A 16,129-nucleotide genomic window follows, 5' to 3' on the forward strand; every position below is an offset into this window, starting at 1 on the left:
CTTCCAGATGTTCAAGCTGGTTTTAGAAAAGGCAGAGGAACCAGAGATCAAATTGCCATCATCTGCTGGATCATCAAAAAAGCAAGAGAGTTCCAGAAAAACATCTATTTTAGTTTTATTGACTATGCCAAAGCCTTTGACTGTGTGGATCACAATAAACTGTGGAAAATTCTGAAGGAGATGGCAATACCAGACCACCTGACCTGCCTCTTGAGAAACCTATATGCAGGTCAGGAAGCAACATTTAGAACTGGACATGGAACAACAGATTGGTTCCAAATAGGAAAAGGAGTACATCAAGGCTGTATATTGTCACCCTGCTTATTTAACTTATTTGCAGAGTACATCCTGAGAAACTCTGGGCTGAAAGAAGCACAAGCTGGAATCAAGATTACTGGGAGAAATATCGATCACCTCAGATATGCAGATGACACCACCCTTATGGCAGAAAGTGAAGAGGAACTAAAAAGCCTCTTGATGAAAGTGAAAGAGGAGAGTGAAAAACTTGGCTTAAAGCTCAGCATTCAGAAAACGAAGAACATGGCATCCGGTCCCATCACTTCATGGGAAATACATGGGGAAACAGTGGAAACAGTGTCAGACTTTATTTTTTTGGGCTCCAAAATCACTGCAGATGGTGATTGCAGCCATGAAATTAAAAAACGCTTGCTCCTTGGAAGGAAAGTTATGACCAACCTAGATAGCATATTCAAAAGCAGAGACATTACTTTGCCAACAAAGGTCTGTCTAGTCAAAGCTATGATTTTTCCAGTAGTCATGTATGAATGTGAGAGTTGAACTGTAAGGAAAGCTGAGTGCGAAGAATTGATGGTTTTGAACTGTGGTGTTGGAGAAGACTCTTGAGAGTCCCTTGGACTGCAAGGAGATCCAGCCAGTCCATCCTTAAGGAAATCAGTCCTGAATATTCATTGGAAGGACTGGTGTTGAAACTGAAACTCCAATACTTTGGCCACCTGATGCAAAGAACTGACTCACTGGAAAAGACCCTGATGCTAAGAAAGATTGAAGGTGGGAGGAGAAGGGAACGACAAAGGATGAGATGGTTGGATGGCATCACCAACTCAATGGACATGAGTTTGAGTAAACTCTGGGTGTTGGCGATGGACAGGGAGGCCTGGCGTGCTGCAGTCCATGGAGTTGCAGAGTTGGACATGACTGAGCAACTGAACTGAACAGAACTGAGATGTAGTTAGAGCCATGAGACTGGATGAGATCACTAATGGGTTCAAGATGTGAAAGAAGATATTTAAGGAATGAGGTCTGAGTCACACCAGTATTAAAAGGTGAGGGGAGATAAGAAGGAACCAGCAAGAGACTAAAAAGGAGCAGTCAGTGAGGTAAGAGGAGAACCATAAGAGTATCTCATCAAGGAAACCAAGCAAAGCATTTTCAAAGAGGAAGAAGTGATCAACTATGTAAATTGCCATTGATAGGTCAAGTAAGGTGAGGATTGAGAATTGATCCTTAGATTCCTTGGTGACCAGGTAAGTGCAGTTTTAAAATAGTGTTGCAGGGGAAAACCTGATCAGAATGGGTTTAAGGGTGTTTGAAAAATTGGATACAGCAAGTACTGTGCAGACAACTGTTTTTGAAGAGTTTTGCTCTCAAGGGGTATATAAAGAAAGATATGGTTGCTAAAGTAGAAGTAAAAATAAAGTTTTTACTTTTTAAGAGAGAATAACAGTATATTTATATACTAGTAGGAATGATCTAGTAGTTGTTTTTGCTTAGTTCTCAACTGTGTCTGACTTTTTGTGACCCTTTGGACTGTAGCCCACCAGGCTCCTCTGTCCATGGGATTTTTCAGACGAGAATACTGGAGTAGGTTGCCATTTCCTCCACCAAGGGATCTTCCTGATGAGGGATTGAATCCACATCTCCTGTGTCTCCTGCATTTCAGCCAAATTCTTTACCCTCTGAGCCAGTGGGGGAGACCATATTTATATACTAGTGAGAATGATCTAGTGGACAGAAACAATAATGCAAGAAGAACGTGAGAAGAATTGCCAGAGTGATGTCCTTGAGAAGGCCAAAGGGGGTAGGTTTCAAAGCACAAATGTAGGGTTTGGCTTTTGCTAAGATCAAGTATGTTTCAGAAGACCACCAGAACCATCCTCAGGCTGATGATTCTCCAGGTGGCCTTATAAAACTCAGCATATAGTTGTTCTTATGGTTGTGATTTATTATAGTGAAAGGATACAAAGCAAAATTGGCAAAAAGAAAAGGTGCATGGGGTGAAGTCCAGAGAAACCAGGTGAAAGCTTCCCAATGTCCCCTTACAGGAAAGTCACTCTGGATACGTTTAATTCCTGCAGCAACGATTGTGACATGCATTAGAGAGTCAGTAGCCAAAGTTTCTTCTAGAGGACCAGTCACCTGGACACCTTGTGCCTGTGCCTCCCATGTGCCAAAATCCCAACAAAAATAAGGCAGAAGGTACTCAACATAAACCATGTTTACAAAGCAGTTTTGGTATAACGAGCCATTTTTATAATTCAGGAAATGATGGGAACCCTTCCAAAGTCTATGGTCGCAGACAGCAAACCACAGCCAACCTTGAATACAGTCAGTTATAAGGATAGCAGTCTCAGGTCTATTCTGTTAACTCTGGTTCTTCATGAAGCCCAGATTATAGTAACAGGAGAGAAGGCATGGATGAAGTATCAGCGTGGAAGGTGATGAACAGAAGTTTGGGCCTATATGGAGATAGAAAAGATTTTTTTAAAAGAAATACTTACTTTAAAATTAAAATATGTAATTATCAGTGAATAAATGTTGTGGATTGCTGACTCCTTTTTAAGCCCAGGCCCACAATAGAGAAATAATTTGATGAGATAAGATACATTGATATGATTCAATAGTACATTGCTATGGCAACTGGAATAGATGTGGCTTTTTTGTGATACCTCCATTTTCAAATAAGTGATCTCACTTTATATATCCTATAAAACCTAATATTCTGATGTACACCAAATGTAATCACACCTCTTACATACAATATAACAAATGGGAAAAACATGATTTGCTAGACCAAGGGTTGTCATTTTGGTTCAGAAAACCAAAGCTTAACTTTTAAAAATGCTTACAGAACACAAAGCAGTATGTATATACTAATTACAAGTATATGAAAATGTATTTCTGTCTTATTAAGGGAGATTATATAAATAGTTTATTCTTTTTTCAATAAAGTTGCTTATATGTAGAGAGAAGTATTTATTATGTTTACTGTGATTCTAATCCTTAATCATGTCTTGGTGATTTTTTTTTTAATAGGGTCAAGAATTTGCTCCCAAAAGTGTGGCAATAGTCGGTCATTCTATGGGTGGCCTTGTGGCAAGAGCATTGCTTACACTGAAAAATTTTAAACAAGATCTGATCAATCTTCTTGTTACACAAGCCACACCTCATGTTGCTCCTGTGATGCCATTAGATCGTTTCATTACAGGTGAGTACTATTACATAAACTCTAACTGACCTCCCCATTGTTGTTTAGGATTAAACAAATCCTTGTAGCTACTCCCTTTAGAGTATGCTACAGGTTTATCCATGTGTGAAGCAGCTTAGGTTTAAATCAGCACTTCTAATTCTGAGCATCTCTTTTTGTGACTTTCAGCTTAAGATTCATAACTGAAACTGCTGTTAGTTTTCTCGGCCTGTTGCATCTTAACCTGGACGGCATGTGTCCTACAACCTCTAGGCATTTGAGCTTCAGCTTAGTTGTTCTTGATGCTGACTCCCAGTCTCTGAAGTGTATTTATATTTCTGTGTTTTGTTAACTCTTCTGGCTACTCTATTGAAAATAAACTTATATTTAGGTAAAATAGTAGTGCCTTTTTTAAAATAAATAGGTCTGCTAACACTTTATAGCAAGAAGAGATAAGAAAGCCTTCCTCAGTGATCAATGCAAAGAAATAGAGGAAAACAACAGAATGGGAAAGACTAGAGATCTCTTCAAGAAAATTAGAGATCTCAAGGGAACATTTCATGCAAAGATGGGCTTGATAAAGGACAGAAATGGTATGGACCTAACAGAAGCAGAAGATATTAAGAGGTGGCAAGAATACACAGAAAAACTGTACAAAAAAGATCTTCACGACCCAGATAATCATAATGGTGTGATCACTCACCTAGAGCCAGATATCCTGGAATGTGAAGTCAAGTGGGCCTTAGAAAGCATCACTACGAACAAAGCTAGTGGAAGTGATGGAATTCCAGTGGAGCTATTTCAAATCCTGAAAGATGATTCTGTGAAAGTGCTGCACTCATGCCAGCAAATATGGAAAACTTAGCAGTGGCCACAGGACTGGAAAAGGTCAGTTTTCATTCCAATGCCAAAGAATGCTCAAACCACCGCATAATTGGACTCATCTCACATGCTAGTAAAGTAATGCTCAAAATTCTCCAAGCCAGGCTTCAGCAATACGTGAATCATGAACTTCAGATGTTCAAACTGGTTTTAGAAAAGGCAGAGAAACCAGAGATCAAATTGCCAACATCTCTGGATCGTGGAAAAAGCAAGAGAGTTCCAGAAAACCATCTATTTCTGCTTTATTGACTATGCCAAAGCCTTTGACTGTGTGGATCACAATAAACTGTGGAAAATTCTGAAGGAGATGGCAATACCAGACCACCTGACCTGCCTCTTGAGAAATTTGTATTCGGGTCAGGATGGAACAGTTAGAACTGGACATGGAACAACAGATTGGTTCCAAATAGGAAAAGGAGTACATCAAGGCTGTATATCGTCACCCTGCTTATTTAACTTATATGCAGAGTACATTATGAGAAACGCTGGGCTGGAAGAAACACAAGCTGGAATCAAGATTGCCGGGAGAAATATCAATAACCTCAGATATGCAGATGACACCACCCTTATGGCAGAAAGTGAAGAGGAACTAAAAAGCCTCTTGATGAAGGTGAAAGAGGAGAGTGAAAAAGTTGGCTTAAAACTCAACATTCAGAAAACGAAGATCATGGCATCCAGTCCCATCACTTCATGGCAAATAGATGGGGAAACAGTGTCAGACTTTATTTTGGGGGGGCTCCAAAATCACTGCAGATGGTGACTGCAGCCATGAAATTAAAAGACGCTTACTCCTTGGAAGGAAAGTTATGACCAACCTAGATAGCATATTGAAAAGCAGAGACATTACTTTGCCAACAAAGGTCCATCTAGTCAAGGCTATGGTTTTTCCAGTGGTCATGTATGGATGTGAGAGTTGGACTGTGAAGAAGGCTGAGTGCCGAAGAATTGATGCTTTTGAACTGTGGTGTTTGAGAAGACTCTTGAGAGTCCCTTGGACTGCAAGGAGATCCACCCAGTCCATTCTGAAGGAGATCAGCCCTGGGTGTTCTTTGGAAGGAATGATGCTGAAGCTGAAACTCCAGTACTTTGGCCACCTTATGGGAAAAGCTGAGTTTGGAAAAGACTCTGATGCTGGGAGGGATTGGTGGCAGGAAGAGAAGGGGACAACAGAGGATGAGATGGCTGGATGGCATCACTGACTCGATGGACGTGAGTCTGAGTGAACTCCGGGAGTTGGTGATGGACAGGGAGGCCTGGTGTGCTGCAATTCATGGGGTCGCAAAGAGTCAGACACAACTGAGTGACTGAACTGAACTGAACTGAACTGAACACTTTATATGATGAGATGAATTACGATTGCTAACATTTATAGAGCTCTTATATTTTGGATATTGTGGCAAGAACTTTACATGACGGTTAGGTCATTTGATATTTAGGGCAGTCCCTTGAGGTGGGTACTATTATTATAGCCATGTTCACAGATAGAAAAAGGGGCCAGGATAAATTCTTGCCCAAAATCACATAGCAAGAAAATAATGGAGCCAGTAGTTGACACTGGCAAGCTTGTTTCTGGGCCTGTGCTTTTATTTACCCTTTGCCTCTGAATTGAGTTATGATAACAGAGGAAATAAAACTATGGTAATACTGTAATTTTGCAGAGAATTTTAAGTGAAGAACAGGAGTTTATGATTGCTATCATCTAATTAAATAGTGATAATGTTGGAGAATAAGAATTAAATGCCGACTCTCTCAACTTTTTATTAAAGTCAAGTATTGTCTTCATGACCTATTGGAATATTGTATGTGTAGAAGAAAATCTTCAGAAAGAAATAATTATTTTTCCTGATCAGTAAATTTGCACAACTTCTTATTCTATAAAAATTTGCATCGCCTTAATTGTGCTGAAAATTTTTTTTATAGATTAGTGAGACATATACCCTAAGGACTCCAAACCAAAGTAGCTTTCCAAAACACCCATCTCAGCATAATATTGGCAGGGAGTAACTTATTTGCTGAGATATCTGGTGCAGTAGTACTTAAAGAGAAGGTTGATTTTTCTCCTTATTATATTTAAAACTTTGCCTGTAAAACTCTTTGAATAAAAAATTTAATTTTATATTGAAGTTAAATATGCCTTCCTGATTCTAATAATTATTGTTATTTATGATAGGTTTAGAAAAAATTAAAGACATAGTCATAATACTTGTCATCATAATCAAGATTTCTTTCTCTTACTGCATTTTATGTGGTGTATGTAGATGAGCCCTGCAAGTTATATTAGAATTACTCAAAATCCTTTTTAAAAATCTCTTTGAGGAAAAAACTGTCAAGAGAGTCAGGTTTTAGTGTTTTTGAAGGATACTTATGGTCTGTCTCTAAATGGCTTAGACCAGGTTTCTGCACCCTCTGGGATCTGATGCCTGATTATCTGATGTGGATCTGATGTAATAATACTAGAAATAAAGTGCAAAATAAATGTAATGCCCTTGACTCATTCTGAAACTGCCCCCCCCCTCCCCATTCCTGGTCCATGGAATAATTATCTTGCACAAAATCTGTCCCTAGTGCCTAAAAGGTTGGGGACCACTGGCTTAGGCTGAAAGTGCTTCTTAGGATCAAGGTGCCTTTCCCAGTAATTAGCAAGCTTCTTGGGCTTCCCTTGTGGCTCACTGGTAAAGAATCCACCTGCAATGCGGGAGACCTGGGTTTGATCCCTGGGTTGGGAAGATTCCCTGGAGAAGGGAAAGGTTAACCACTCCAGTATTCTGGCCTGGAGAATTCCATGGACTATACAGTCCATGGGGTCACAAAGAGTTGGACACGACTGAGCGACTTTCACTTTGCCATTCATTTTGTATTTATTTTTTTATTGCATCAAGCCATAATTAGTATGAAAAAGCAAAAGTTCAAAGCATGATAGATTTTAAGTTTTTAGGAGACCCATATTATGTGCAGAAGTAGATTCCCTGTTTGTACCTGTTGGAAATACTGTCCTTAAATAGGGAGAAAGGAAGCCTTGCACTGGGCTCTGCACTTTACAGGGCCCTGCACTGGTGTTGCCATACACACACAGGGTGTGGAGTGTACAGGGCAAATAGCCTCCCCACTTAGAGGTTGTACCTTTACTTCTGGGACCATGATCCAGGTAACCAGTCTTTCAGAATTTTCTTGTCCGTATGCCTCAAGCTCACTTCCTTAGCCTCTTTCTTGGGTCTGTCTTGAGGACAGGTATGTGCAATCCTGAGCTTGAACTGTAGCCAGGGGTGGCTCTGCTTGAGGTACAGACAGAAGTTGGATATGCACAGGAGGTCCTTGTGATGCAGGATGGAATGTGTATGAGAAGTAAAGGAGAGAGCTCAGTGATCTGCTCTCCTTATGCTGCAGATGTCCACAGAGATATGTTCTCCCTATGCTGCCATCAGCCAGTGTCCAACTCTGAGGTGTCCTTCTTGCTGTTGCTCAGTTGCTTAGTCCTGTCCAACTCTTTGCAACCCTATGAACTGCAGCACACCAGGCTCCTCTGTCCTTCACTATCTCCCAGAGCTTGCTCAAACTCATGTCCATTGAGTCGGTGATACCATCCAGCCATCTCATGCTCTGTCACCCCCTTCTCCTCTTGCCTGGAATTCTTAATTTGAACCTGGCCTTTCATGTTATTTCAGTGATATATATATATGATATATATGTAGGCAGAGAAAATACGTTTGATTTAAGTTTGTTAGCTGAAATTTTGACTTTGGTATTTAGACATATGGCATATATACCCTGATTGGTAACTCTTATCCCAGGCCCTGGAGATGTTAGGAATGGGTCTGCTTGGTTGCAGTCTTAAGTAAATATGACTGAAATCTTTAATGAGATGAGTTTGCTGTTCTAAAATGTTAAAAGTGATCAAATGACAAGATAAAAAATGCATTCAGTCAGTCAGTTCCGTCGCTCAGTCGTGTCCAACTCTTTGCGACCCCATGAATTGCAGCATGCCAGGCCTCCCTGTCCATCACCAACTCCCGGAGTTCACTCAAACTCACGTCCATCAAGTCGGTGATGCCATCCAGCCATCTCATCCTCTGTCATCCCCTTTTCCTCCTGCCCCCAATCCCTCCCAGCATCAGAGTCTTTTCCAATGAGTCAGCTCTTCGCATGAGGTGGCCAAAGTACTGGAGTTTCAGCTTTAGCATCATTCCTTCCAAAGAAATCCCAGGGCTGATCTCCTTTAGAATGTACTGGAGGAGGGTTCAGGATGGGGAACACATGTATACCTGTGGCGGATTCACTTTGATATTTGGCAAAACTAATACAATTATGTAAAGTTTAAAAAAAAAAAAAAAAGAATGTACTGGTTGGATCTCCTTGCAGTCCAAGGGACTCTCAAGAGTCTTCTCCAACACCACAGTTCAAAAACATCAATTCTTTGGCACTCAGCTTTCTTCACAGTCCAACTCTCACATCCATACATGACCACTGGAAGAACCATAGCCTTGACTAGACGGACCTTTGTTGGCAAAGTAATGTCTCTGCTTTTCAATATGCTATCTAGGTTGGTCATAACTTTCCTTCCAAGGAGTAAGTGTTAAGTTTTGATAATCAGAACAGGAAATGCGAACTCCCTGCCCTGGCCTCAGATTTTTGACACTAAATTTTTCTCATCTTCCATAGATAAAGTGGAAAAATTATCCCCAAGTAGTTCCCTTTGAAACTGCTTGTTAAACTAAATGAATAGAATCTTTTAAACATCAGATTTTCTACAGTAGAGAGTCCCAAGAATAATGTGACTGTCATTGCCCTGATAGATGGTATTTTAAGAACTTAAATAGCGCTTTGTGTGGTCACCAGTACTATAGTGGCTGCAGTAAAAAGCTGCTGAGCCCTTATAAACAAGGATACAGCCATGATTAGGAAGATCTACAGCTCCTTAGCATAGTAAACTTGTATCTTTGGAAGAATTTGGGGTGTTTCTTTCTATATTATGTGGCTTATGAACAAAATGCGTCCTTGTGGAATGTAGAGACCTGTTTGCTATAGACTTGTCAAAGCTAGTAAAATTGGGTTACCTTTTTTCTTTATTGATATGTTTACTAACTCAGTATTTGTACTCTGATGAGGAAAGTAGAATATGTGTAAAGATAACTGATTTTACTCAAAGTAGAGAAATGTGGATGGCATTGTTTATAGACAATTCAGGTGGCTTAAACAGAAATTCAGTTTAATGTTAGTATCTTAGATAGGTTATTGTTTCAGGGAATGGTTACTAACTTTTAATGTATGTCTTTTTTATTTCCCACCAGATTTTTATATGACTGTAAACAACTATTGGATTTTAAATGCTAGACAGATAAATTTAACCACACTTTCTGTAGCTGGAGGATTCCGGGATTACCAAGTTCGTTCAGGACTGACTTTTCTGCCAAAATTAAGCCATCATACCAGTGCCTTATCTGTTGTGGTAATTTTTTTAAAAGATTCTACTGACGTAGTAACATAATGGTCACAATGGGGCATGAAAGGAGAAGTGATGTGTGGTTGGTTGGAAATGATTACTGAGTTGGTGTAGTATACTGTGTGTACATGTGTGCATGTATGTGTGTGTGAGAGAGGAGAGATATGAAAAAATGAATATTATTATTTTGGGAAGGCAGAGGCATGGGTACTTAAATCCATGGAAAGTGAAAAGAATATTAGAAACTTCGTGCATATCACTCTTATATATGAAGACGATTGTTTCTTGTTCAAAGTGACTATCCATTGATTAGAGTTTTAAATATAAGAAAGTGTGGGCTGATGTCCAAGGGCCCTTTGTGTATCTCAGTGGTATGCTATATACAACAGTAGTAGAAGATCAAACATTTCCCATACTCTTGAATTTTATACTTGAATGAAGGTTTACTGGTTTTAAAATTTTAAAATTAGCTTTGATACTTGGTAGTAGCTTCCCTGATGGCACAGACAGTAAAGAATCTGCCTGCCATGTGGGAGACAAGGGTTTGATCCTTGGGTCAGGACAATTCCCCTGGAGAAGGAAATGGCAACCCACTCCAGTATTCTTGCCTGGAGAACCCCATGGACAGAGGAGCCTGGTGGGCTACAGTCCATGTGGTTGCAAAGAGTTGGACAGGAATGAGTGATTGATACTTGATAGAGTATCAAAGTGTAGATAGAGACCTGATTAATTAACTTGCTACTTATTCTTCCCTGCTAGCACATCAGGTATTTGATCTTTAACTGGGATACACAGTTTCTGTAAAATAAGTTCAGGTTTCTTTTTAGGACTTACATTATTCTTGTATTTTTAACTTTGAGGTCTTCAGATAAGAGCTGAACTTTTAAACTCAGTATGCACATTGTCTCTAAATATAACTGAGTTTAATTTCTACAAAGAAAATTCATAGCATTCCTTTTGCTTTTTAAATGATGGTTCTTTGTTTCATAGTTGTTCTCTTCATAGGTATGCCTTTGCTCGGCTTAGCTACTATTGCTCTTCCTTAGATTGCTATTCATTAAGTAAATACTGAATGCTAGATAGAACAAAAATTATTAGGCTGTTCTGCCCTTATCCACCATTTTCTTACTACTGGAGAAGCTATGATATAGCCATAGTAGCTTTGGAACTAATTAGTAGTAATTTACTAATTGGTAAACCTCTCTAACCTCATTGTTGGTATGAATCTCGTTTTTTGCTGCTGAAATATTTTGGGCAGATATATTCTAGTTCTCAAAACTCTAAATATGAAATTCCTAGTAAAAATAGATATTTTAGTCATGTAAAACTGGGTATAACTTATTTCCTAGACTTGATCTTCGGAGAAGGCAATGGCACCCAACTCCAGTACTCTTGCCTGGAAAATCCCATGGACGGAGGAGCCTGGTAGGCTGCAGTCCATGGGGTCGCTAAGAGTCAGACACGACTGAGCGACTTCACTTTCACTTTTCACTTTCATGCATTGGCAAAGGAAATGGCAACCCACTCCAGTGTTCTTGCCTGGAGAATCCCAGGGACAGGGGAGCCTGGTGGGCTTCCGTCTATGGGGTCGCACAGTCGGATACGACTGAAGCGACTTAGCAGCAGACTTGATCTGGAGCATTATGCTATATTGATACCCCCTTCTGCAGCTTTTAAGGAATTTTGTTTTTTTTAATGCTATGTGTGCGCATGCTTTTCTAATCAATTTGTTAATGTATTGTGTTTAAGACAACTAGTGTATCTGTGTCTCTGATGAAAATATATTTTACTTATTATGGAACTTAAAGCTGGTTATTGTATAATCTGAGTTTTATTTCATTATTTAGTTTTTAGCTCCCAAATAATCTTTAGTCTTTTATGTATCTACATGTATGTTCTCCTTAAAAAAACAATTATTAAGAAGTAATTTTTTAATGATTATCTCAAGACCAGTTAAATGACATTAAACCCATTGGGACTAAAAAACCATTCAAGTTAGAGACCTTAGTTATTTTAGTATGGTAGACCAAACTTCTATAATATTCACTTATGCAGATAATGGCACTTAAACAGTAGAATTTTACATTTTACTCATTTAACTGCCCTAGGTGTGCATTTAAGTGGTGGGTGGTTTATGAAGGAGGCTCAGTAAAGGACTCAGGCTCCCCCTTCTTGAATGCCTTACCCAAAAGGTTGCTTTAATCATCACTGTTTCAACCCATAGGAAGGGAGGAGAAAGAGCATGGAGGGAGAGCAGTCAGGCCTGGCAGTGGCACATATCACTCTTTTTTACATACTGTTAGAGTACTTAGTCACACCTTAGCGTAAAGAGACTGAAATATGCATTCTAGCTAACTGTGTAAAAATGGAAGCAGATTTTGGTGGACATTCAGCAGTTTTTACCACAAAGATTATGAGCAGCTACCTTTATTATTTGTGGTGACTTTCCTTTTTTTAGCTCTAACACAGATATTAGACTGAAGGTAAATTAGCTTTGTGTCCTAGTTAATAGTAAATGATGTCTACACTGAGTTCTTTTTTTACTGAGAATCTAATGAAACCTTAGAACCACAGTGAACTCTGGTTGTCTCAGTTTTTAAAGTAAGTTGCCAGCAATAATTCCTAAATAAGATATGTAACATTTATAAGTTCATTTAGTAAGCTGTAGATTTTCCTTCAACTGTAGAGCCTGGAACCCAAATACACATTGTTATTGGCAGAGTACCAGGATTACAATGACTCAGTGACTCCTTAGAAGTTATAAATACCTTTTTTTTTTTTAAATAAAGAGGCATGTTAGGCCTTTAAATTTTCTCACACATAGCATTGTTAGTTTCCTGTTTTCATTTTATTTTGACGTTTCCAGGGAGAGCATCTCATTGTGTCTTTGACAGTGCAGAGAGAGAGATGATATGAAAAATAATATTAGATTTACTTAATATTCCCCCATTGTATGTAAGATGCTGTTCGTTCACGAGGAGGTCATTACCTTGTATAAAAAAGTTCTCTAGTTCTTGGAGATTGCTGGTCATTGTTAGGAAACCTGAAAATAGTTATATGTTTTACTAGGCTTTTGCCCTTCTGTCTCTAACCAGTAGTATATATTGCTAATCATCTAAAGATTTTTTTTCTTAAATGAAAGTCTGTACTCCACTTATAAAAGTCTGATTTGGTAGTTTTGTGATTAGGCATATTTATTTTGAATAAAGTCTCACCAGGCCTAGGCATCTCTCAGATATATCCTGATTAGAATTAACATCTTAGAATTTATTAAGTGTCAGTCTAGTCAGAACTAAAATGACTGAAATATCTATTATAATTTACACATACACTATGATTTATTAAAAATTCATAAACTCAACCTCTATTAGAGTAATGAGGAGTTAGACATTAAACTTCAATAAGTAACATGTAGATGTTTTAATAATTTTTAAAGAATAATTTAAGCTTGACTAAGTAATGACAAAGAGAATTATTTTATGCAGGAAATATTGTAATATTTTGGGGTCACCTTTTTATAAGACATTTTAAAATGTCTGTGCATCATAAAATAGTGAAACTAATGTTACATGTTTCTAAATATTAGCCTATAAGAATTTCAAGCCTGTTGAAGAATAACAAATGTGCTTTTCTTAACTTTGATTTTGTTTCTTTCCTTTTAGAGTTCAGCAGTGCCTAAGACATGGGTCTCAACAGACCACCTCTCCATTGTATGGTAAGTTAATATAACTTATTTTGGCAGTTTGTGGTGGTTGTCTTTTCTCATGAGTGAATTGATTGGTTTGTTATCTTCCTTAGAGCTTTATCTATAAATAAATAAGGGTTTGGGAGAAAGATTAACTTAGGGGATTAGAACTTCAACCTTTGTTCTTGTCCTGGTTTGACCAAGATGTCTTTGACAACCTATAAAACCATGCCTTGAAGAACCAGTAGCTTTAGTCTCAAATGAAGCTAATGTCAAATGTCAAAGTTTTGGGATTTGTCATGTTGGGCAGAATCAAAGACCCTTGTCCAATCACCAAACTCAGGGACTTGATTACTGCAGCATTGATTATTCTGGAGCAGCACATGGAAAACCAAGTAGGAATTAGATTTATGCTTAATATAAATAAAATAGATGAAATAAGGGGCAGGAAATACATAAACCCTAGTATCTTATCTCTGTGTCCATTGGCTTAAAGATTCTCTTTTCACCTTCCTCTGGCTGTGCAATCAGTGGTGTCAGGAACACAACCATTCAGGCATGTGAAGATGGGATAGACAATATGCCTGTGTCTGGGGTAGACATGGATATTTAGGGAAGACAGAGCAGCCGGATAATTTTCTACTCTGAAATATCTGGGAAGATTAAATTTACTTTATTTAGATAGGTTTCAGCTTTAAGACGGAGAAGGCAATGGCACCCCACTCCAGTACTCTTGTCTAGAAAATCCCATGGACAGCAGAGCCTGGTAGGCTGCAGCCATGGGGTCGCTAAGAGTCGGACACGTCTGAGCAACTTCCCTTTTACTTTTCACTTTCATGTATTGGAGAAGGAAATGGCAACCCACTTCAGTGTTCTTGCCTTGAGACTCCCAGGGACAGGGGAGCCTGGTGGGCTTCCATCTGTGGGGTCGCACAGAGTCGGACACAACTGAAGCGACTTAGCAGCAGCAGCAGCTTTAAGATGTATGCTTAATACTGATGATTTGTTAAATAATTTTAGAGTTCACAGCATTAAAGGAAACTTCTATATTCCATTAATTTTTGTTTTTTATCAAAGTGTATTTATGTTTGTATCAAAAGTATATTTTTAAAGAAAGTTTCATTTGTAACATTTTATTCTTCAGGTGTAAACAATTGCAATTGACTACAGTTCGAGCATTCTTTGATCTTATTGATGCTGATACTAAACAAGTATGTATTTTTAAACTAAAAGTTACTTCAGTGAAGTAAAACTTTTTGTTAGAGCAGTGAAAAATTTAATACATTTTTTTTTACTTGGATGATAGTAGAAGCCTACACCTTATATTGACTGTGATTAGTTTCAAATGGAAATATCTTTGTTTATCTGTAATCTTTGATCACTAGTAATAATTAAGAATGCAGTAAAATTGAAAGAATGAAAGATACCATAAATCTTCCTCAGTTCTTCCCTTTTACTGTTTAACATTTGATATATGTTCTTCTTTTTTGGGGGAGTGGAGGGAGAAAGAAATGGCAACCCACTCCAGTATTCTTGCCTGGGAAAAATCCCATAGACAGAGGATCTGGCTTCCCTGGTGGCTCAGATGGTAAAGCTTCTGCCTGCAGTGCGGGAGACGTGGGTTGGATCCCTGGGTTGGGAAGATCGCCTGGAAAAGGAAATGGCAACCCACTCCAGTACTCTTGACTGAAAAATCCCATGGATGGAGGAGCCTGGTAGGCTACAGTCCATGTGGTCACAAAGAGTCGGAAATGACTGAGCGACTTCACTTTCACCTACTTTGGAGAAAAAAGTTACTTTTGTTTTTCGTATTATTTGTCATTATGGCAGGTTTTGGAAGTTCTTTCCCCTGAAGGCTCCAGTTCTTTGAGAAACTATTATGTGTGGTTTCTTTCTCAGTAGTTCTCTAGGTAATGCTTTCCTTTTTATTGTGTCTTAACCTTGCTCCTGTAGCATTTTCTCTTAGGAATAAGGTAGTGTATTCTTTTCTTTACTCCTTCAGAAAGCTGCGTAACTATCATCAGAGAGAATGAGTGATAAAAGAAAGACACAAATTGATCTGTTTTACCACATTTTAAATCACAAGATGCCATATTTAAGTTAGTGTATTAAAGTAAATGAGCTTTATAGGTTTAACACTGTTAATATTGCAATTGTATAATCATGGAATGCAAACATTTTTTAGCTTTTCAACATTGTTTTAATTGTGACTCTTTAGCTATGACCAGTATGTTTAGGAAAAATCCAATTTCAGCTGATAACAGATGAGTTTCAGACAGGTATATACTTTAAAAATGATAAATCAAACTAATTTTAACAAATCATATATTGTTTTCCATTAAATTCTAAAATGAGAAAACCCTAATACTTGCATGTAATAAATTATAATTTTGGATGGGTGTTTTACAGATATATTTTAAGGGACAGATGAGAAATTTTTGACTAATACTGTTAAGAATCAAAATACTATGAAACTGAGCTTTTTTTTTTTCACTATATATGATAGACTAGACTAAATATTCGACAATAAAATGTTAGGATATTTTACTAAACATTAGACACTAAAATGTTAGGATGTTGCCCTGCTTCTCAAGAAGCATTCAGTTTAGGAAGAAAAACATACATACATACAAGGGAACTATAACTCAAAGCGTAATTAGTATCAGGTTAAGCACTTAGA

The 16,129-nt window shown here is 38.2% G+C and overlaps 1 protein-coding gene across 2 annotated transcripts in view; it reads left to right on the forward strand.

Moving 5' to 3' along the window:
* The window catches only part of PGAP1 (post-GPI attachment to proteins inositol deacylase 1), a 79,719-nt gene that overhangs the window by 17,117 nt on the left and 46,473 nt on the right, over positions 1-16,129 (forward strand). The window contains exons 1-5 of one of the 2 annotated variants that reach the window (XM_070388800.1): positions 2,317-2,457; positions 3,295-3,466; positions 9,613-9,770; positions 13,427-13,479; positions 14,594-14,660. In XM_070388800.1, the coding sequence (XP_070244901.1) occupies positions 3,340-3,466; positions 9,613-9,770; positions 13,427-13,479; positions 14,594-14,660 (405 nt within the window). In that variant the 5' untranslated portion in view covers positions 2,317-2,457; positions 3,295-3,339. Of the gene's footprint in view, positions 1-2,316; positions 2,458-3,294; positions 3,467-9,612; positions 9,771-13,426; positions 13,480-14,593; positions 14,661-16,129 lie in introns of those variants that run through there. The other variant, XM_005894583.2, reaches the window with a different exon arrangement.

Source organism: Bos mutus, chromosome 2 (genome assembly GCF_027580195.1).
Source record: "Bos mutus isolate GX-2022 chromosome 2, NWIPB_WYAK_1.1, whole genome shotgun sequence".
Taxonomy (NCBI): Eukaryota; Metazoa; Chordata; class Mammalia; order Artiodactyla; family Bovidae; genus Bos; species Bos mutus.